The sequence below is a fragment of the Periplaneta americana genome, chromosome 16 (genome assembly GCF_040183065.1).
Source record: "Periplaneta americana isolate PAMFEO1 chromosome 16, P.americana_PAMFEO1_priV1, whole genome shotgun sequence".
NCBI lineage: Eukaryota > Metazoa > Arthropoda > Insecta > Blattodea > Blattidae > Periplaneta > Periplaneta americana.
In genome coordinates this window covers 159,611,818-159,634,119 of record NC_091132.1, presented here as the reverse complement: position 1 = coordinate 159,634,119, position 22,302 = coordinate 159,611,818, and the positions used below count along the sequence as shown (strand labels likewise).

The following is a 22,302-nucleotide window of genomic DNA, read 5'->3' as shown; positions in this document are numbered from 1 at the left end:
TCATGGAAACTAGAATGCTGAAGGTTCACTAAATAATATACATTTTGTTGTTTTCATCCCCACTGTGAAGTTTTGCCATGTCTCCTTTTGATTTAAATTGTTCGTCTAGTATGGAATGGGAGTCGCTTTCAGTTAATCGCATCGTAGGGGCCTAAATTTGTGATTTACACCTGGTTTAGAAAATATACTTAGATGTGTTTCTTTTGAGTTTACATTTTAAATTAATTTTTTTTAGCCAAGCTTCACGTGTTTGATGTCTGTTTCTTGGGACCAGTTGTTTATAACCGCGGAATAGTATCACAAAGCATAAAGACTACTTCATAATTCCTTTTCCATCCTCCTCCATTCTGCAGTAGCATCCTCACACTGACTATTACTTGGGGAATAAGTATTATTTCTGTCTTCCCATCCAACTCCTTCATTAAATCAATGCACAGGATTGTGATCAATAAAACCATAAAACCATTTAGACGAGACTTTTATACTAAATATTTCACTACTGATCCTGGAGTGTCTATACGTGAATTCGTTTTTATTTTACTAGGTTATTTTACGATGACACTTTATTAACATCTTAGGTTATTTAGCGTCTGAATGGGGTGAAGGTGTTAATGCCGCTGAAATGAGTCCGGGGTCCAGCATGGAAAGTTACCCAGCATTTGCTCGTATTGGGTTGAGGGAAAACCCCGGAAAAAACTTGCCCCGACTGATAATCGAACACGTGCCACCTGGTTTTGCGGCCAGACGTCCTAGCCCTTACTCCACAGATGTGGACCGTGAATTTGTTGACATTAATTTTTAATAATAGTGTGAATCAATAATCAATCTTCTCAATGTATCCAGTTGTTTGCTTACAACATAAAGTCCACTATAGTCCACTGTAGTCTATTCAGTTGTTTTTCACGAGAAATCAGGGGTATTTTGATTGGTGTTCATTATAGATGCCTGTTGCTAGTAGCCAGAGTAGGGGTGTAGTCAATATATACTGCAGGGCTGTGTCTTCTGCAGTTGGTACTGATGATTTTAATTTACTTCTTTTGTGGTTTATGGATGGACAGTATAGAAGAATGTGTTCCAGATCTTCATGATTATTACACCGCAGACAAATAGGATTATCAGAAATGTGACCTGTTCTGGCTCTTGTTAAAAATGTTTGAACATGTCTGGCCAAGTTTTTGTACATTTCCAGGTCATTTGGTTTCTTTTGTACGGACTGTAAAATTTTTCCTTTGTCAGAAGAGAGCCATTTGTTGATCCATAGGCTTATAAAATGAGACTTTACTGAAGCAAAAGCACTGGATAGAGATATCAATTGAAGAGGTCTTGGTTGCATATATGTTTACTTTTTGCAATATTATCGACTTTTTTGTTCCCAGGTATACCACAATGACTAAGTATCCATTGAAATTTTATTACCTTTTGGAGTTCTTTTAGTTTACTTAGTTGTTTCTGAATTGGAATAATTCTATGTGCATATATTTTTGGTACATATTTAATTATATTAAATATAGCCCCCTTGGAGTCGGTAAGTATGCAAATAGATTTTTCAGAAATTTTAGTAACACACTGAAGAGCAGCATCAATAGCTAGCAATTCAATGTCAAGACTGGAAGAGGATAAACATGGTATGAAATAACTTTCTTGATGTTTTGGAATATAATACCCTGCTCCTGATGTCTCATTATTAGGATTTAGAGATCCATCTGTATAAATTTGAAGGTGATCCTTATATATGCTTCAGAGTAGTTCCATGGCATCTAACTTAAGAATGTATGGAGGATCATATTTGGAATGATTTCCTGGAATTTGTATGCTATGTTCTGGAATCACCTATTTCCATGGAAGAATTTCTTTCACAACTGGAGTTTTAGCAATGAGTGTGTCTGTGATATAGACTAGTATTTCTTCTTTGTTTATTTTGTAGAAATTACACAGGATATTTGAAGAACATCTGAGATCTGGATGAGGCTTGCAATTTTAAATGTTTTTTTAGATCCTTTTGTAATACATAGTGTCTCATTGGTTGATTATTACATTCAATTTCTAGGGGAAATGTGGTGTTTGGTACTCCTAGGCATAATCTTAAGGCTGAGTTTTGAGGAACAGAAATTTTTTGTACATGAGTTGCTGATGCTCCTCCCGATATTTCACATAATAGTGTGAAGAGTTATTAAAAATAGTCACAGGTGTTTCATGAACAACTACATGTGATATATTACATAATTATTATGAGTTGTGTGTTGCAGGAAGAAAATGTATTAGATCTAAACATGACTGGAATAAAGAAGGAATGTATGGACAAAAGTTATGATCTGATATCAGCGATAACTGAAGAAACTCCTGTGCCAGACTTTCCCCGTTGTGAAGAGTGAAGCTGAGGAGAGTGCAGTTTATGAAGTATGTTGGTCGGTAGTTCTCACTGTGTTATTTACTGGCTGATGTGTCTGTTTCTAGAGTCGTGCACAATCGGTTATGAAAAATAGAAATTATATATTGCTATGGAACGCCTGGCGCTGTAGTCAGTATGCAAAGCTCTTCCATCTCGCGGAGTGTCACAGTTTCGGTTTAATCCTTTGCAACATAGTGGTTGTTCAGAAGAACCACCGTTTTCTTTCTTTCTAAATATTGTGACACAGATATTCCACCAAGGAACCACCTCTTGAGTATACATAGAGGTGCCGTCTATGTTTTGAAATTGTGTGCAGAGTTAAAATATTGAAAAATATTGATGGAAGCTTTGTTATGAGCCATGAAATGAAAAACATAAAAAATTAATTTGTGCTGCAAAGGATTAACGAATATTCGAGTTATTTCTCACTCCTTGTGAGTGGACAGCAAAGGTAGACCACACTGAACCATCCTTGAGTTCCAAGAGCCCTTGCAAGGACGCAATTCTCATCGTGTAGGCCTACTATTTAAATGATAATTCTTCTCTCACCACAATCAATAATACGTCGATCCATCCATCAACTTGTTGATTCATTCATCCATGGATTCATTGACTGATTCAGTGATTCACTGATTGGATCATTCATTCTTTAATCGATTAATTAATTAATTAATTAATTCATTCATTCATTCATTCAGGTATTACAGTTGGTATCGTCAAGAGCAAAACATATATTTTTAAAAATGATTTATTAATGAAATTATGCATCTGATTAGAGTAATTAAGAGGCATTAACAACTACTGTTTTAGAGATATGCATTTTGAGTTTAAAGTATAAACGTTATAATAAAATTAGGTACTTATTTTCTCTTCTATTCAGTAAGTAATTGTAATTTATTCTATTCTTGCATTTCTTTACACACCAGATTTCATATTATGCATTACACTTATTTCCTTTGCTGTTACCAGTGTCCATTTAGTCATCCATATATGTTATGAAGAAAAGTGTAATAAAGTATGCAATCAATAAGTAGGCCTATATTAAGAAAATACCTACTTATCTACAAATGGCTTTTAAGGGACCTGCAGGTTCATTACCATCCTCACATAAGCCCACCATCGGTCCCTATCCTATGAAAGATTAATCCAGTCTATCATGATATCCCATCTGCCTCAAATCCATTTTAATATTATCCTCCCATCTACGTCTCGGCCTCCCTAAAGGTCTTATTTCCTCCTGTCTCCCAACTAACACACTATATGCATTTCTGGATCTACCCATGTGAAGGGTACACGGGAAAAACGATCAAGGTCCATCAAAAATCGAAATTGAGTTAATAATGCTGTCTTATAGTGGAAAAGAAGTACTATCATGTGTCTAGCTAGTAATAAGAAATCATCGTTCTTGACATTCCACTTCGTCAATTTCTATTAAATACACACATAACAAAGTATTAAGTGCTTAAATTTTATAATTCGTTTTTCTCGAAACTTTTTAAAATGGACCTTGATCGTTATTCCCGTGTACCCTTCGTATGTGCAACATGCCCTGCCCATCAAATACATTTTAAAAATTACACATGGTAAATTTTCTTCAATTCTACTCCCTTTGTGTACTCAGAAAATGTCAGTGTTCTTTCTAGCCTGAAAAACATCAGGGGCAGCTGGTTGCAATTCGAACATTCAGTCGGATGCTGTATCTTTACGGATGCTCTCTGACCAGTCGAATGAAAACCGGTTCTAAGCGCTCTTATGCAGCTCTAGCTGCTACAAGCAGGTGACCACAGCATACGATTGTTGCTCTCTTGCTGTACATTTCTTCATCCTGTAGTCCGTGAATTTTCTCCTTGCCAATTTTTCTGGTAGAGACTGCAACGTTAAACTTCCGCTAAATCATATCCATTTCGAATTTTTAATTACCACTGATCATTTTTATCATCTCCACTTGTAATTTAATGGCCAGCCATTAATGGCGTGGTGAAATCTCAATCACTCTGGCAGTATTTTTTTTTTATTTTATTGGGTTATTTTACGACGCTGTATCAACATCTAGGTTATTTAGCGTCTGAATGAAATGAAGGTGATAATGCTGGTGAAATGAGTCCGGGGTCCAGCACCGAAAGTTACCCAGCATTTGCTCATATTAGGTTAAGGGAAAACCCCGGAAAAAACCTCAACCAGGTAACATGCCCCGACCGTGATTCGAACCCACGCTACCTCGTTTCGCGGCCAGACACGCTGACCGTTACTCCACAGGTGTGGACCTCTGGCGGTATGTGAGTAAACTTGTCTTCTGTGCCTGGTGTAGGAAGTACAGTTAAATACCTATTAATTTGAGAAAAATTAGTTCCGGCACCGGGAATCGAACCCGGGACCTCTCAGCTCTGCGCGCTGAGCGCTCTTTCCAACTGAGCTATGCCGGGACACGATCCATGGTGCCGGCCGAACTCTCCTATTTGTATCATCAATGACCTACTACCTGCATTCTAGACATATATAAGTCATGTATGCAGGATTGCATATTCAAATGACTTTATGGCCATATTTAACAACAGTTTTGTTGAATACTGTTAACATTGGTATATACATATATTAACATTGATATATTGTACATATATTCATATATGGTACAGCAGAGTCCGTATAGGTCAGTTTCTGTCAGATGCGTTTCCAATTCGCTGTGGGCTAAAGCAAGGAGATGCACTATCACCTTTACTTTCTAACTTTGCTCTAGAGTATGCCATTAGGAAATTCCAGGATAACAGAGAGGGTTTGGAATTGAATGAGCTACATCAGCTTCTTCTATATGCGGATGACGTGAATATGTTAGGAAAACACCCAGAAACGATTAGGGAAAATACGTTAATTTTACTTGAAGCAAGTAAAGAGATAGGTTTGGAAGTAAACCCCGAAAAGCCAAAGTATATGATTATGTCTCCTGACCAGAATATTGTACGGAATGAAAATATAAAAATTGGAAATTTATTCTTTGACGAGGTGAAAAAATTCAAATACCTGGGAGCAACAGTAACAAATATAAATGATACTTGGGGGGAAATTAAACACAGAATAAATATGGGAAATGCCTGTTATTATTCGGTTGAGAAGCTTTTATCATCCAGTGTGCTGTCAAAAAATCTGAAAGTTAGAATTTATAAAACAGTTATATTACCAGTTGTTCTTTATGGTTGTGAAACTTCGACTCTCACTTTGAGAGAGGAACAGAGAGTTATGCAACACAAAACTGTACGCATTTTATTCTTCACCTGACATAATTAGGAACATTAAATCCAGACGTTTGAGATGGGCAGGGCATGCAGCACGTATGGGCGAATCCAGAAATGCACATAGTATGTTAGTTGGGAGGCCGGAGGGAAATAGACCTTTGGGAAGGCCGAGACGTAGATGGGAAGATAATATTAAAATGGATTTGAGGGAGGTGGGATATGATGGTAGAGAGTGGTTTAATCTTGCTCAGAATAGGGACCAATGGTGGGCTAATGTGAGGGCGACAATGAACCTCTGGATTCCTTAAAAGCCATTTGTAAGTAAGTATATATTCATATATGGGGTCTTGCTGTCCTCATTGAATAATCAAGACTACTATTTTATGTTAACATGTAGATACCTATTATATGAGGAGAGTTTGGCTGGCACCGTGGATCCTGTCCCCGCTTATATCAGTTGGAAAGAGCACTCAGCGCACAGGGCTGAGAGGTCCTGGGTTCGATTCAAATTAATAGGTATCTATATGTTGTCTTACTTACAAATGGCTTTTGAGGAGGTTCATTGCCGTCCTCACATAAGCTTGCCATTGGTTCCTATCGTGTGCAAGATTAATCCAGTCTCTATCATCATATCCCACTTCCCTTAAATCCATTTTAATATTATCCTCCCATATACGTCTCGGCCTCCCTCCGGGCTTTCAACTAACACTCTCTACATGTAGTCTTGATTATTCATTGAGGACGGCGAGACTTCATATATGAATATATGAAGTGCAGTTAATTAGATTTCTTGTAAGTTTTCTTTTTAAATTCCTTTGATAGCTAAAGTCCACATGACTGTTGTCTTATTTCTTGGCACCAACTGGTGGTATATACTAATGAACGTCACAATTCACAAAGACATCTTCAGAATTATGTTGTCTCCTCCTCCACTCTACAGTAGCAACTTCACTTTGACTGTTACATGGGGAGGAAGAATTAATCATGTCATCGACTTGACTCCTACAGTAAATCTACAGACTGATTTGGGAACAATAATATCAAACCTGACTTGAAAAAGTAAAAAGTTTAAATGTCATAAGTGAAGTAACGATACGTAATAGTAGGCAGGAAAGTCCGCGTGAATATTGACACGTCAGACAATTCCATTTTTGTTTACAATATGGGAATTATTTTCCCTGGATTTTCAAATTCTTTTAAAGTTTTACACACCTTCATTTGTTTAAATTAGTTCTATGCTTGCCATAAATCCACAAATAACTGAAATTGTTCTAAACTTTCATTATCAATTTTACGGAAACAATTTTATATATTGTCAACTTAGTCTTCCTGAATCCTACTCACATATGACCATTCCAGAATATGGGTTGCGCAGTAGGTAGAGTGGTGGCCTTCTGTGCCCGAAGTTGCGGGTTCGATCCCAGCCCAGGTCGATTGCATTTCACTGTCGTTAAATGCGACAGGCTCATGTCAGTAGATTTACTCCTTTTTTTCGTTCACTTATCTCGGGAGTACATTTAGTCAAACTGGTGGAACATTTGATGATGTTATTAATGGAATAAAGAGAGCAAATTCCATATTCGTCCATGAATTGGTATGCTATGGTATGGTATGGTTTATTCTCACTCAAACCTTTGGTCCTGCTGGCCCTTGACATTATAGTATTCGGGCCAGCAGTCCCTTCCATATACTATTTACAACTTGCACAATACCCGATGTTAATGACCGACATCTCTTCATCAATTAATGTTCACCCACTATGTCTTTCATGTTCGTTCACCACACTTCCTATATTTCTGCATTTATTAAATATTCCTTCTTTCCCTCTACTCCTACTTTCTACTATTTCCTATTCCTAATAACAACGTAACAATTACTTTTTCTACTCAGCATTTTCACAGACCCATCTTATTTAACATATCACTACAATCATTTTACTTTACTATAGTCTTAACTAAGCCTACCCTCTATTATTTGCTTTATATCTATCTATATTACTTCTTTGTCCTACAGATAGGTCTGCCTATCTAGTCTAGTCCTACTTGCAGCTCCTCTACTCTTCCTGTATTTACAATACGTCCTACTAATTAAATAACTCATCATGACCTTTCTCATACTTAAACACTATTCACCCATATTCACTGCACCCTTAATTAATCCTTCATTCCACTGACACACCATTTCCTTAGATTGTATGCTGGTTTGTCCTTGCTGCTCTCAGCCTTATTTCCTATATACCTTCTCTATACTTTCACTTCTTACCCCTAACCCCTCTTTCTTATCCCTATCGACTTTCTTTTGCACATTAACCTTTCCCAGCTGTTGGCTCATGTTGCCTTCATTTCTTTCGCTGACACCACACACGTCTACATTACCGCTCTTATTCGTTTGACACATTACACTCTTGTTGTGACCTTGTGGTGACGTCACTACAGATTTCTTCCATACGTTCATGCCACTTTTCCCCTCTCGACTCCTCACGGTCTTCCCTCTCTCTTCACCTTTCGTCATCCACCGGGCCGGGGTCGTCGATCTGCCGCATGCTTCTCGATCGGAATTTGCTGTCCTCGACAAAACTCCGACATCCGCACTCTCTAGCATGTCAGGTTTCTTGCTCTTCACGCCTTCGTTCCTCGTACTAAATGAGTTTTCTTTCACTATCCCCATTACTTTATCCTTAAGCATTTTTCTTTTTTCTTCGCTTATATTTTCACCTATTCCAGATTTATTTACGCTGTCCAAACATAACTCTACGTCGAAAGTCTCGCCATTAATTTTTAACTTGTCCTTCACTAGCCTCACATAGTGACTGTTTGACCTTGCCGCTTTCAAAAAAGGCACTAACTCTTTCCTCCTGCACCTCACTTCATAATCAAAGTCACTATCGATGCTAATATTAGAGTCTTTTAACTCACTCTTTTTGCTCATTATCATATCCTTTACTATAAAGTTCGCCAATTTGACTAGTATAGGCCGGTTAGCCCCATGTCCCACTCTGTAGACCTCTTTCACTTGTCCGTTACTAATATCTAATCCCATCCCCTCCCAGGACACAGTCAGTATCACTTCATGTTTCCCAAGATTGCTGTCTTTCCTGTTCTTCGATCCCGAAAAATACTAAATTATTCTTCCGCTTCTCTTCTTCTAAGTCTTTCACTTTCCTCTTCAACATCATGTTCTCCTCTTGCAATTCTTCTATCTTCTTATTAATTTTAACGATGCTTTCCCTAAGACTTTCCAGATCCATTTTACTTGAAACACTCACTTCACAATTCTTTAAACTTTAGAACAATTTGTTTGTACTATTTTCTCTTCGCTACTTTATACGGCACGCGGTCATTCACATCCAGCTCCACTCGTCGCTCAGTGAGAACTGTCCATTGAATTGAATTGAATTTAATTTAATGGAGGGGGTACTATGGCCCAGCCCTGCGACCTTGTTCAGATTTATGGAGCTAGCCCTCTGGTGACTCATTCCCAAACCCACACCGGCCGACCACACTTAGGTTCTCTGGTCCACATTTCGAGTAGGCAACCCCACTCTTCCCTAGGCCAACCCCCTCCATGCATCGCCAGCTGGCATTTGGGGAATGCTACGGAATGATAATGAAATGGAGAAATGTTGACGGAATGATGTAAATGCCAAATTTTGGGAAAAAACGGGAAAACCCTGGAAAAAACCCCAACTACTACCTTGTCCGCCAAAAGTGTCACTATTAATTATTTCAATGAATCGAATCGAACCCAGGGCTGCCTGCGTGACAGTCTGAAGGTCTGACCAGCGACCGTAGAGGTACATATTCGTCCAACTTTATCCTATTTGGAAGAATAATTACGTCTCTAGATGCACAAAATTAAAATTTTCAGAAGCAATATAAACGCTGTACACATGTATGGGTCTGAAACTTGGTTTACTAGTAATATTCTTAACACAAAATTACAAGCCTTTATAAACAGATGTCTGAGAACAATTTTAAATATCTAGTGGCCAATAATAATAAGCAATGAAAATTTATGGAAACTAGCCAATGAAGAAACCCATTGAAATCCAAATTAAAAGGCGTAAATGGAAATGGATTGGTCATTCTTTAAGAAAGCCATCTGATGCAATTGAACGACAGGCTTTGGAGTGGAACCCTCAGGGTGTTTGGAAGGCGGGATGCCCAAGACAGTCTTGGAGATGATCTGTAAACAAAGAGCTGGATAGTATCAGACAAACATGGTCATATGGAGAGCTCTCATTGATGCGCTATGGCCTTATGGTCCACCAAGGAGTGAAAGGATCTGCTGCTGCTGCTGCTGCTGCAAGAGATCCACACCTGTAGAGTAACGGTTAGCATGTCTGGCCGCGAAACCAGATGGCCCTGGTTCGATTCCCTGTTGGGGCAAGTTACTAGGTTGAGGTTTTTTCGGGGGCTCATTTCACTAGCATTATCATCTTCATCTCATTCAGATGCTAAATAACCTAAGATGTTGATAAAGTGTCGTAAAATAACTTACTAAAATAAATAAAAAACTTCTTTAGCATTTTTCATCGACAGTGTTTGAACTTTTTACTACATTAAGAAGTCTTCTTCTTCTTCCCTTCAAGTATTAGGCCATAAAGCCTGTTACGATCTCACAGTTGAATTTTCAATCCAGCGCTTTGGACGACCGAGAGATCTCTTCCCGTTTGGATGATAGTGGAGCATGACTTTTCGGATTCTATCTCTACGCATGCGATGCAGATGATTTATCCAGTTGTTCCGATAATGTTTTACGTGATTAATTACAGGTTCTAGTTGTAATTCTTCCATTACATCTTCATTGCGTTTGTGATCCTATTTCGTATATCCCACTGTATATCTCATAAATCTCATTTCATTGGCCGTTATTCTGCTTTCGTCTTTCTTCCTCAATGTCCATGTCTCACTGCCGTAACAAAGTACAGGTCTCGCCAAGGTCTTGTATAGGCGAATTCTAGTATGTCTTTGTACTAGGGAAGGTTTCATAATTTTGTTAATTATTCCCATTGTTTTGGTGTATTTAGAAATTTTTTGTGAAATATGTCTACACCATATAAACTGCTGCTCATTGATTCTTCAACTATTATTTTCGTATAGTGTCGTTTTATATAATCTTTTGCAGGAGGAGCCACGCGAATTAAATAAAGTGGAGCAGGATGTCAAACTAGAAGTAACAGCAAAAGAGGATGAAATCTTTACTGAGAGGTGAGTGAACAGTGTGAGCCTTTACTTCGTTGTTGGTTTCTCTGCTTTATTTAAATAATGATGAAGAATAAACATTTGTAATTAGTTTCAACATAATAATTGTTCAAATGAAAGTCTCCCAATTGCCATATCTTCGTGTAAATCTGTCTGTATGTCTCTCTGCGTATTTGTCTATCATATTTCTGTCTCTTCCTGTCTGTCCATCTATTCGTTTATCTGTCTCTGTGTATGTGTTGCTCTGTCTATGTTTCCAGCCTTCCGTCTATCCATACATACATATATCCACCCATGTACCCATCAATCTCAATATATAGGGTGCGGCAGTGGGATATGACGGTTTTTATAGCCCTGTTGTGAGACCCAGGACGACTTAAAAGAAAACACATGTACTGGAAGTAATCTAGTACAATGCAATTTATTAATGTCTGATTACTTTTTAGAAACTACATTTCGTAAGTAGCCTCCACGGCAAGGAATACATTCCTGCAATCTGCTATGAAAGTTCTGCATAACTCGTCCCAACAAAACAGGTTCAATGGCACTAATTTCGTTCCTTATGTTTTGTTTCAGCTGGATGATGGTGCGAGGCTTGTTGTGATATGCCCTACTTCTGAGATAACCCCATAGGAAGTAATCAGCTGCAGTCAGGTCAGGAGATCTTGGCGGCCAGGCAATGTCTCCAAATTGTGAAATTATTCGTCCTGGAAACATGTTTCGCAGACAGTTCATTGAACCATGATCAGTGTGCACTGATTACTTCTGATGGGGTTACCTCAAAAGTAGGGTGTGTCGCAACAAGCCTCGCACCATCATCCAGCTGAAACAAAACATAAGGAACGAAATTAGTGCCATCAAACCTATTTTGTTGAGGCCAGTTATGCAGAACTTTCATAGCAGATTGCAGGAATGTATTCGTTACCGTGGAGGTTACTTACTACTTACTTACTGGCGTTTAAGGAACCCAGAGGTTCATTGCCGCCCTCACATAAGCCCGCCATCGGTCCCTAACCTGAGCAAGATTAATCCACTCTATCATCATATCCCACCTCCCTTAAATCCATTTTAATATTATCTTCCCATCTACGTCTCGCCCTCCCCAAAGGCCTTTTTCCCTCCGGCCTCCCATGTAACACTCTATATGCATTTCTCGATTCTCCCATACGTGCTACATGCCCTGCCCATCTCAAACGTCTGGATTTAATGTTCCTAATTATGTCAGGTGAAGAATACAGTGCGTGCAGTTCTGTATTGTGTAACCATTCTCCTGTAACTTCATCCCTCTTAGCCCCAAATATTTTCCTAAGAACCTTATTCTCAAACAACCTTAACCTATGTTCCTCTCTCAAAGTGAGAGCCCAAGTTTCACAACCATAAAGAACAACCGGTAATATAGCTGTTTTATAAATTCTAACTTTCAGATTTTTTGTCAGCAGACTGGATGATAAAAGCTTCTCAACGGAATAATAACAGGCATTTCCCATATTTATTCTGTGTTTAATTTCCTCATTTATATTTGTTACTGTTGCTCCAAGATATTTGAACTTCTCCACCTCTTCGAAAGATAAATTTACAGTTTTTATATTTCCATTTCGTACAATATTATCGTCACGAGACATACTTCCGAAATTTAGTTTTTAAAAAGTAATCAGGCATTAATAAATTGCATTGTACTAGATTACTTCCTGTATATGTGTTTTCTTTTAATTCGTCCTGAGTTTCCCACAACAGGGCTATAAAAATAGTCATATCGCAGTGCCGCACTCTATACTATGGATTACTATATGTGCGTTATTCTTATATTGAAGCATTTTTAATGCATTATAGTTTATGAATCACAAATTTTTACACACAGAAGAAGCAAACATAATTAGAATATTAAAGCCTTTTGTCATTTGGAGTAGCAGTAATACAAATTCACAACTATTCAGTAATAATACTGTACATTTATTTGGAATATAGTAAAATAATCGGTTCCGGCACCAGGATTCAAACCCAGACCCTTCATCTTGGCACGCTGACTGCTCTTACTATATGAAATATGCTGGGATCCGTTGCACAGTGATGGCCGAACTCTTCTCATTTGTATCGTCATTGGGCTGCTACCTGCGTTTTAGACTATGGAGAAACGCATATTTTAATAACATTATGGTGATTACAACAACTGCATAGCTCAGATGGTAAGATCACTCTGCTCCTGGTGCCGGAATTTTTTTTGGGGGCGAGTTATGCAGAATTTTCATAGCAAATTGCAGGAATGTATTCGTTGCCATGGAGGCTACTTACGAAATGTAGTTTTTAAAAAGTAATCACACATTAATAAATTGCATTGTACTAGATTACTTCCAGTATATGTGTTTTCTTTTAATTCGTCCCGAGTGTCCCACAACAAGGCTATAAAAACGGTCACATCCCACTGCCACACCCTCTATAAGTCGATGTATGAAAGAAATTTTCGAGGTTATTAACTTCTTTATAAACAAATTTCTCTCATTCTCACATTTGCAATATCCAAACCTTAAAAGTGGATGAAAATAATGTCTTGATAATCCATATTGACTCTTTCGTACACTACTTTTGACACTTGAATATAAATAATTGATTAAATGGCGATCTTATTCTTGTTAATTATGTAAGCATGTGCGGCTTACAGCTGTTGCGGTGCTAATTCACACCATCCTCAGAGCCTTCTGTGTCTCGGCGTCATCTGAACTTCACTGCCTGTTGTGTGTGTGCATTCGTGTGATGAAGAGTTGTGTCAAATAGTGTGTGTGTTCTGAAATTGATCTGTGTGTTGAGTATTTGATTAGGGTGTGTTTTAGTGTGTCTGTATATTTCATATTGTTCTAGTGTATTGAGTTTTTGGTTTTTGGGTTGTATGTGTAGGATTTATTTTATTTTACGACGCTTTATTAACAGCTTAGGTTATTTAGCGTCTGAATGAGATGAAGGTGATAATGCCAGTGAAATGAGTCCGGGGTCCAACATCGAAAGTTACCTACATTTGCTCATATTGGGTTGAGGGAAAACCCCGGAAAAATCCTCATCCAGGTAACTTATCCTGACCGGGAATCAAACCCAGGCCCAACTGGTTTCACGGCTAGACGCGCTAACCGTTACTCCACAGATGTGGACATGTGTAGGGTTTCCATGTCTGTATTTATGTTATTGTATGTGTAGTTGGCATTAGTTATGTGTATGTATAATGTAATCCCTCCATATCTTTATTTTAAGATTTCATTATTTTTACATCATTATATGAGCCATTCAGAGCAGAAGTGGTGTAAGTCAAAATTGAGTAACCTGCTAGAAAAAATTTCTCCGCACAAATGATGGTAATCTGTAGAGAAAATATTTGTCAGGCCAGTAGCTAACTGATGATGGAATAATTCTGTCGTCGATTTGCAAAACGAGACACGTCCAAAGTAACAAAGTGTTGGAAAATTGCAAAAAAAAAAAAAACAAACAAACAAAACAGTCTTAAAAAAATTAAAATGTATATGAATCCTGAATGTATGTATCCATAGTGATCTAATTGGAAAAAAATATATGAAAATTTTAATTTGTTAACTTACAGTTTTTGCGAGTTTCCAATACTTTGTGATTTTGTACATGTCCTCTTTTGCAAATCGACGACAGAATTATTCTCATGCCTTTGTAAATTGAGTGGACTTCTAATCCTAATCTAGTTTATTATTTACAATTAAAATTTCATAAACTTTAACTTCAATCCAGGTATTTAGCCAGACAGCTTGAATCAGCTTTTGTAAAAAAATATAACATATTCTTTGAAGTACAAATGCTAGTTGAAAATTATAGGGCTGGGAAATATTAAAACAGGTATAGACATTGTTTAAACAAAGACCTATAAATAATAATTAATAATGATTATTTATTTATTTAATCTGGCAGAGGTAAGGCCAGTAGGCCTTCTTTTCCGCCCAGCCAGACTCTAATTCTATAGTATTCTATAGTATTACATCAAAAGATAACTGCAGGTCTTAAGAAAAAATGTGCTATCAGCACTCGTCATATTAGGCCACTCAACAAGCATTGTAACAGAGAAATCCAATCATTTGTACATCAGCCCAGGTCACATATATAACAGATTGCTCATCCCTATGTTAAAAACGGTAGCACTTTGAAGAGAACAACCGCCAGAATCGCCACCCGTCCACCCTAAACGAACACGAGATGGCAGTACAGTCACTAATGCAATTCAAATAGGAGTAATGACGTGACTCCTTATGTAACAACTGGATAACAGCATAGTAAACCTGACAACCTCAAAGCCTATAAGGCCGAGAAATCTGGGTATTATGATCTAGGACATCTGCTAAAAATTGTGGTTTGTGACCACGGGATTGGCACTATGTATAGCGATATGTAGTCAGTAATGAAACTGAGAAATGAGTTCACAATTAAAACCAGAGTAAAAAAGGATATGGGAAGATTTAATATATATTAACAAATCTGAGAGCTTTAACTAAACCACATTGAACAATTTCCATACGAGCTGGGATTGATATCAGAATTTCGATTGAAGAAAAAATTAATTGCATGGACTTCATTACTTACTTTTAAAATCCTAGATCCATATTGTAGACAAAAATAAAATATATAGAAAAAGACAAATGTAGTAGTCATCTCTCGTAACTCTAATGCATCAGGAGTAGACTACTTTTATAATATTGATATAAGAATCGATCAAATTTAACACTATGCTACACTGCTGTGGAGTAATGGTTAGCTTGTCTGACCATGAAACTAGTTGGCCCAGGTTCAAATCCTGATTGGAACAATTATGTGGTTGGGATCTTTTCTGGGGCTTTCCCTCGACCCAACACGAGCAAATTGCTGGACTCTGGGTTCAATTCCCTTGCATTTTCACCTTCATCTCACTCATATACTAGATAACCATAGGTGTTGATAATGCTTCGTAAAATAACCGACTGAAGAAACTATTTATGAAAATTCACTTGAGTAGAATTGCATACTTCCAAACTTTTCTACACTTTGCTTACTAATTACTAAGTAAAATATAATTGTGTTGAATGTAGTTTTATTTCTGGTGATTTATTCTGCTTTAGTTTCTATTGCTCGAATTAAAACCATATTTTCTTTATAGCTTTGGAGTGCCATCATCCTGCGACATTATTACAGACGATGGGTGGATGGAGATCGATGAGAAGGCATTTAAAAGTGGTATTTGTGGAAAGTGGTTTTTTGACTCGACAGGGCCAAAAAACCATGTTCTTTTACACAAGCACATGAGACCATTTATTTGCGATGTTTGTGGAGAGGATTGTTTGCATTTGGAACGTCTCGAAAGACATAGACTCACACACACAGGCGAGAAGAAATTCAGTTGCGATTTATGTGGAAAGGAATTCATCAAATCCAATGATCTGAAAAATCATGCACGTGTACACACAGGTGAGAAGCCATTCGATTGTGCTATTTGTGGAAAGAAATTTGCGCTATCTGGTAACCTAAAAAAGCATACACTCGTACACACAGGTGAGAAGGCATTCAGTTGTGATACATGCGGAAAGAAATTTTTCAAACCGAGTGATCTGAAAAACCATGAACGTGTACATACTGGGGAGAAGCCATTCGATTGTGATATCTGTGAAAAGAAATTTTCATTATCTAGTAATCTAAAAAAGCATACACTCGTACACACAGCGGAGAAGGCATTCAGTTGTGATACATGCGGAAAGAAATTTTTCAAGTCGAGTGATCTGAAAAACCATGAACGTGTACACACAGGGGAGAAGCCATTCACCTGTCATATATGTGGAAAAAAATTTTCTAAATCTTGTATTCTAAAAAAGCATTCGCTGATACACACTGGGGAGAAGCCATTCAGTTGTCTTGTATGTGGAAAGAAATTTACACAATCTGGTAATCTTAAAACCCATGCACTTGTCCACAGTGGCGAGAAAGCATTCGATTGTGATATATGTGGTAAGAAATTTTCGCAGTTTCGCCATCTGAAGAACCATGAACCTCGCCACACAGGCGAGAAGGCATTCAGTTGTGTTATATGTGGGAAGAAATTTTCGGAATCAGGTAGTTTAAAGAAGCATGCACTTGTACACACAGGAGAGAAGGCATTCTCTTGTGATATATGTGGAAAGAATTTTTCCCAATCCAGTAACCTAGAAAAACATTCACGCGTACACACAGGCGAGAAGCCATTCGATTGTGATATATGTGGAAAGAAATTTTCTCAGTCTAATCATCTTAAAAGTCATGAACTTCGTCATACAGGTCAGAAGGCATTCAGTTGTGATATATGTGGAAAGAAGTTTTGGGAATCTGGTGCTCTAAAAAATCATGCACATTTGCACACTGGGGAGAAGAAATTCAGTTGTGGATTATGCGGAAAAAAAATTTTCGCAGTCTGGTACTTTAAAAGAGCATGCACGCATACACACTGGCGAGAGGCCTTTCGATTGTGATATATGTGGAAAGAAGTTTTCGCAGTCTACTCATCAGAAAAGCCATAAACGTCGTCACTTAGGCGAGACGGCATTCAGTTGTGATATACGTGGAAAGAAATTTTGCGAATCTAGTGGTTTAAAAAGGCATGCAATCGTACACACAGGGGAGAAACCTTTCAGTTGTGATATATGTGGAAAGAAATATTCGCAATCTGGTAATCTAAAAAAGCATGCACTCATACACACAAACGAAAATGCTCGTACATACAGGACAGAAAGCATTCAGTTGTGATGTCTGTGGACAGAAATTTTCGGCAATTGGCAAATAGTCTTAAACGGAGGGCAGAACTCATTCAGTTATTATTTATGTGCAAAGTTTTCCAAATGGAGTGGTGTGAAAAAGCATGCTATTATACATACTATGGACATGGCGTTCAATTATGAAATATGTGTAAAGAAAGATTCGTGATTTATTAATCACAAAAAACATGTACAACTTCACACAAGCGAAATTTTGTGGTTATGTGGGATTTTTTTTTTTTTTTTTGCTAGTAAAGAAAATATGCACTCGTATACACGGTAGAGTGTGTTCAATTACGATAATATATATGTGGAAATATAATTTCGCAATCTATCCATGAGAAAAAGTATGAACGCGTACAAACAGGGGAAAAGGCATTGAGTTGTGATTCGTATGAAAAGATATTTTCGGAATCGAGTCATTTGAATGGACATGGACGCCTACACACGCGACAGGCATTCAGTTATTGTATATGTGGAAAATATTCGCAATCTATTAATCATGTGAAATATGAATACGCACACATAGTCGGAACCATATTGTAACTTTTATTTCCACCTTTAACCCCACACCTGTCAACAATGTGTACTCCACTTAACACAGCTACACAGTACTGGTTATTGCACTGCACACAGCGAAAATGACAATACGCGTGTATTATTGAGAAGAACAACAATGCACTCCTAATTTCAACTAATGTTCACAAAGAACTATATGCAGAACAAAACTGTCAGTTCTTAGTTCAAGTTCGTTCGCCTTGGCTAGTTCTTCTAGCTCACAAAAGTTTACTCTACGTCGAACCCCAAGCCTTCCAGGTATAGTTTGATTGCACTTCGAACCCAAGCCTTCCAGATACAGTTCACTGCACTTCGAACCCAAGCCTTCCAGATACAGTTCACCAAACATCCAACTCAGGTCCACCTTGCTCGCTGCTCTCCAAGGCTTGAAGGCTGACTGACGACTAACTTTCGAAGACTCACTCACCCATCTATTTATTAAATTACACGTTCTCGAATCTTCGATTCGCGTGGCTTTGCGAAACTTCGAGAGGTTTTCGTTTCTAGATGTTCCCCCTGCTCTCTCAGCTCCGCGCCGTCACGTAGTTTTCATTCCCCTCGCCCTGTAGCGCGCTACAGCACCGAGTGAAGCTCGAGTTTCGTTTGCCCGCGCCTTCCTTCTCGCTGGATCCCCGCGCACACTTCCGAGGCAACCAGAATATTCCAAATGGCGCCACAATATATTTGCGATGCTTCTGGAGAACAATTTTCTGTTTGGTGAAGTGTGATGTATCAAGCAGGCACTGACACGGTTAAGAAGCCAATCAAGTGCGGAATATGTAAAAAGACCTACCCTCTGTGTGTTAGATTGGAAAGGGATTCTCATGTACACACTTGTGAGAACTATTCATATGACGTTTTTGGAGAAGTATTTCTGCCTTTGTATTCGGAAGTTTAAAATAGCTTGCAGTTGTTGAAAGGCGAACTGTCATTCTTTTATGATATTTATGAAATGGAAACAAAATCACAGGTCAGATATCATTTAGTTGTGTTATGCGCACTAAAGTTTATCGCGTTGGGGAAGTCTAAAAAAGGCATGCACTCGTACACATGAGTGAAAAGTTCATTATAAATTTCTGCTTTTAGCGAGATCTGAAAGACGTGTAGAAACACACACACAGCCTCGAGCCGTTCACGTGCGATGCCTACACTTTTTCCCGTCCTCTCAAATGCCGTGCCCTCTTAAGCCTGACACACACAGTCATGCCTTGCGGTCATTTTGTTTTTACAGTCTAACTTCATAAAATCTTAATTTCATGTGTCAACTCAAAATTGAAAAAAATGATTACGTCATACCAAAATACTAAACTGAAAATGGCAAAAAATTATTCTCAAAATTTATTCTCTTAAAATTTGGTCACAATAGTGATGAGTTGTCAGCTTTCATTTATACAGCATAGTTTAATTTGAAATATGCACCTGGGAAATCAATTTCGCAAACGTACGACGTAACATCGGTAAATATCGTGGAGTACAATGGCTTAGGAGCCATCATCGCAACTAAAAAGGGGAGGAGAATGGAACTTTACTATTAATAAATAGCCACTTCTAGAGTGGTGAGTCAAAGACAAACATAGACCTCCTTGTATTGATTTTGCATGTTCTATTATTATTATTACTACTACTACTACTACTACATAGACAAACATAGACCTCCTCGTATTGATTTTGCATGTTCTGTTATTATTATTATTATTATTACTACTACTACTACTACTACAACATAGACAAACATAGACCTCTTCGTATTGATTTTGCATGTTCTATTATTATTATTACTGCTACTACTACTACTACTACTACTAATATATATTATTAATGTTAGTTTCTGTCTTGGTCATCAGCCCTTAATTATTGAAGGACAGTGTCTTCATAAGATCACTAAAAAATCTGAAAACACGTACGCATTTCTTAGATACTTTAAATTAAACCTTTGTTTGGCTGTCTCAGCTGTCACTAAAAATCATGTCTTAGTTTTGTTTATATGCATCATTTTGAAGATTGGTAAAATAATGTTTCAGGTTCACTGTAACACTGACAGAGGCTATCTAATGGTGCTTTCCGTATTTTAATTGACATTGTTTATATTCTGAAAAACAATGTGACTGATGTGACATGTTTATTTGTGATGGACGTGACACTACATACATCAAGCCCAGGTTCACTGAAGAAATAAAACAAATAATCTATGACTTTTATCTGAGAAACCTCAGTATTCACACAGCAGGCAAACAAGACGTTTTAAATCACTAAGTGCACAAAGAATAATGTAACAGGGAAACGTAACTAAGAAAATATCTTAGTTAATCAACTTCGTCCAAAATATCTCCTGGATGTTTCACAATGTAGGTTTGTGTCACTGTCATCCTAATTTGACTGTGCAAAGAAGGAAATTAAAGGAATCTCGATTATTCTTGTCAATAAAGAATCAGTATTGGAAAATCAACAAATATACTCTGAGTGGTGGTCCACCATGTTACATGTAGACTACTAAAGATACAATGTAGCCACTTTTTTTGACCACACAACACACATAATTTGTTGAAAGGAAAAACAGGTGCATCAAAATTGATATTGTAGGATATAAAAAAGACATCAAACCAAAACGTTTAAGATACCAAGATGTTCATTCTTCGAACGAGTGTCATGATTTGGAAAGTGCCATATCAAATTTACCAGGATATGGTTAGATGGAAAGCTATGTGGAACTGTTGATAAATGTTATACACGGATAGTGGATTGTTGTGACTTGAAGGAAGAAAGTATTCTGGTGAAGTGGTGAGGGTCATTTCTGCAAATGAATTAAAAGTTTCAGTGATGGTTGATGCTGGTGTCCAAATGGCCTCAGTCTGTGGACAGCATATGCTACAAAAAAATCTGAAGTACTCAAAATTATTTCTCATCCTTTTGTAGTGAACAGCGGGAGAGTTTTCAAGTTTAGTGACTTTTAAATAAGACTTCGTATTTTATGTATTACTAATTTTTCTGTATATTGACTACTGGTACTTTAACAATATTTTTAATTCCGTGAAGTTTGAATATTATGTTATAAAACTGCTTTTACTTAGTATTGTTTTTCTCAAATGCGTTAAACTCAATTATGATCTTAACAAGGACATGTCACACCCGTCACACAGTTCTTAAAATTTTTTAAACTTACATTTATAAAGAATTCAGCATGAAACTAAGGTGAGTGTAATGCTCAGTGCTTGAACATTATGTATAAATTAATAGATATTTTGATAAGAATCGAAAATTCCCATAAATAATTACCTGTACTTGTACTGCTCATACCTGAGGCTCATCCACAGTCACATCCGTAATATCATTATATCTGTAAATTAGAGATAAAAATGATAGTAATTGTTTACAACTGCCTTCATGTTTTATTTTCCTCATGCTTAAAAAGTGAATACCAAAATAATAGCAATAAAGGATTAAAATAAATAAGACACTATTTATTTCGATTTATATTCTCCCAGATATCACGTCCGTAACTCGTGGAATTCATGATATCCGCAGCGATCTTCAACATGTAGTGCAAGGAGCTAAAGTGGTGAAGCCATTCCAAGTAGTTCCCATGCAACGTATGGATTTCCTCAACATTCAAACTGTGGTGGACATTGTAATTTGTACCAAGGCTCTTAATATTTCCAAAGCAATGAGTATAAGCATAGATTGTAGCGATTTAAATTCCAATCACTTAAAGAAACACACAGTGATATGGATATTCGAAAAAAGGTCAGAGTTTTGAAGAAAGGGAATAGCATGAAAGATATATAACTTCATCTCTCTTTCAAGCTATTCCTCCAGAGCACTCATTTTTTGAAGAGAAATTAAAAGATTTGAGAGGTATGATTCAATAGGTTCTGGTACCTACTTAAGGAAGAACATCAAGATTTCTACAGGAATCTTTGTAGTAAGTAACAAATCGGACAGGTAAAAAGACGAGGCACATAGCAGTATTAATATGAAAATGATACATATCACTTTTCATAATATTTTTTAAGAAAATATTTTTTTCAAGTTCTATTAATGTTTGTTTCAAGTTAATCACTTCAGCATATTGATTCATTCTTTAGTGAAATTGTCTTGTATGTACCGTGCCAACTTTATCAAATAAACTGTTTTCTTAATGTATCTCAGAATCATGAATTTGGCACTTAGCATCT

General features: G+C 37.3%; 2 protein-coding genes and 1 non-coding gene across 5 annotated transcripts in view; 2 read left to right on the top strand and 1 right to left on the bottom strand.

The window, feature by feature from the left end:
• LOC138691592 (oocyte zinc finger protein XlCOF6-like) overlaps positions 1-22,302 on the top strand; it is a 145,855-nt gene that overhangs the window by 100,117 nt on the left and 23,436 nt on the right. The gene's annotated exons all lie outside the window — the stretch shown is intronic.
• Positions 2,349-22,265, top strand: LOC138691595 (zinc finger protein 235-like). Its single transcript, XM_069813723.1, has 3 exons — positions 2,349-2,397; positions 10,744-10,826; positions 15,952-22,265. Exon 3 carries the CDS (start codon positions 15,998-16,000, stop codon positions 17,288-17,290), a length of 1,293 nt encoding a protein of 430 aa, XP_069669824.1. The 5' UTR covers positions 2,349-2,397; positions 10,744-10,826; positions 15,952-15,997; the 3' UTR covers positions 17,291-22,265.
• Positions 4,737-4,813, bottom strand: TRNAC-GCA (transfer RNA cysteine (anticodon GCA)). Its single transcript has one exon. It is a non-coding gene; the product is annotated as a tRNA-Cys (tRNA).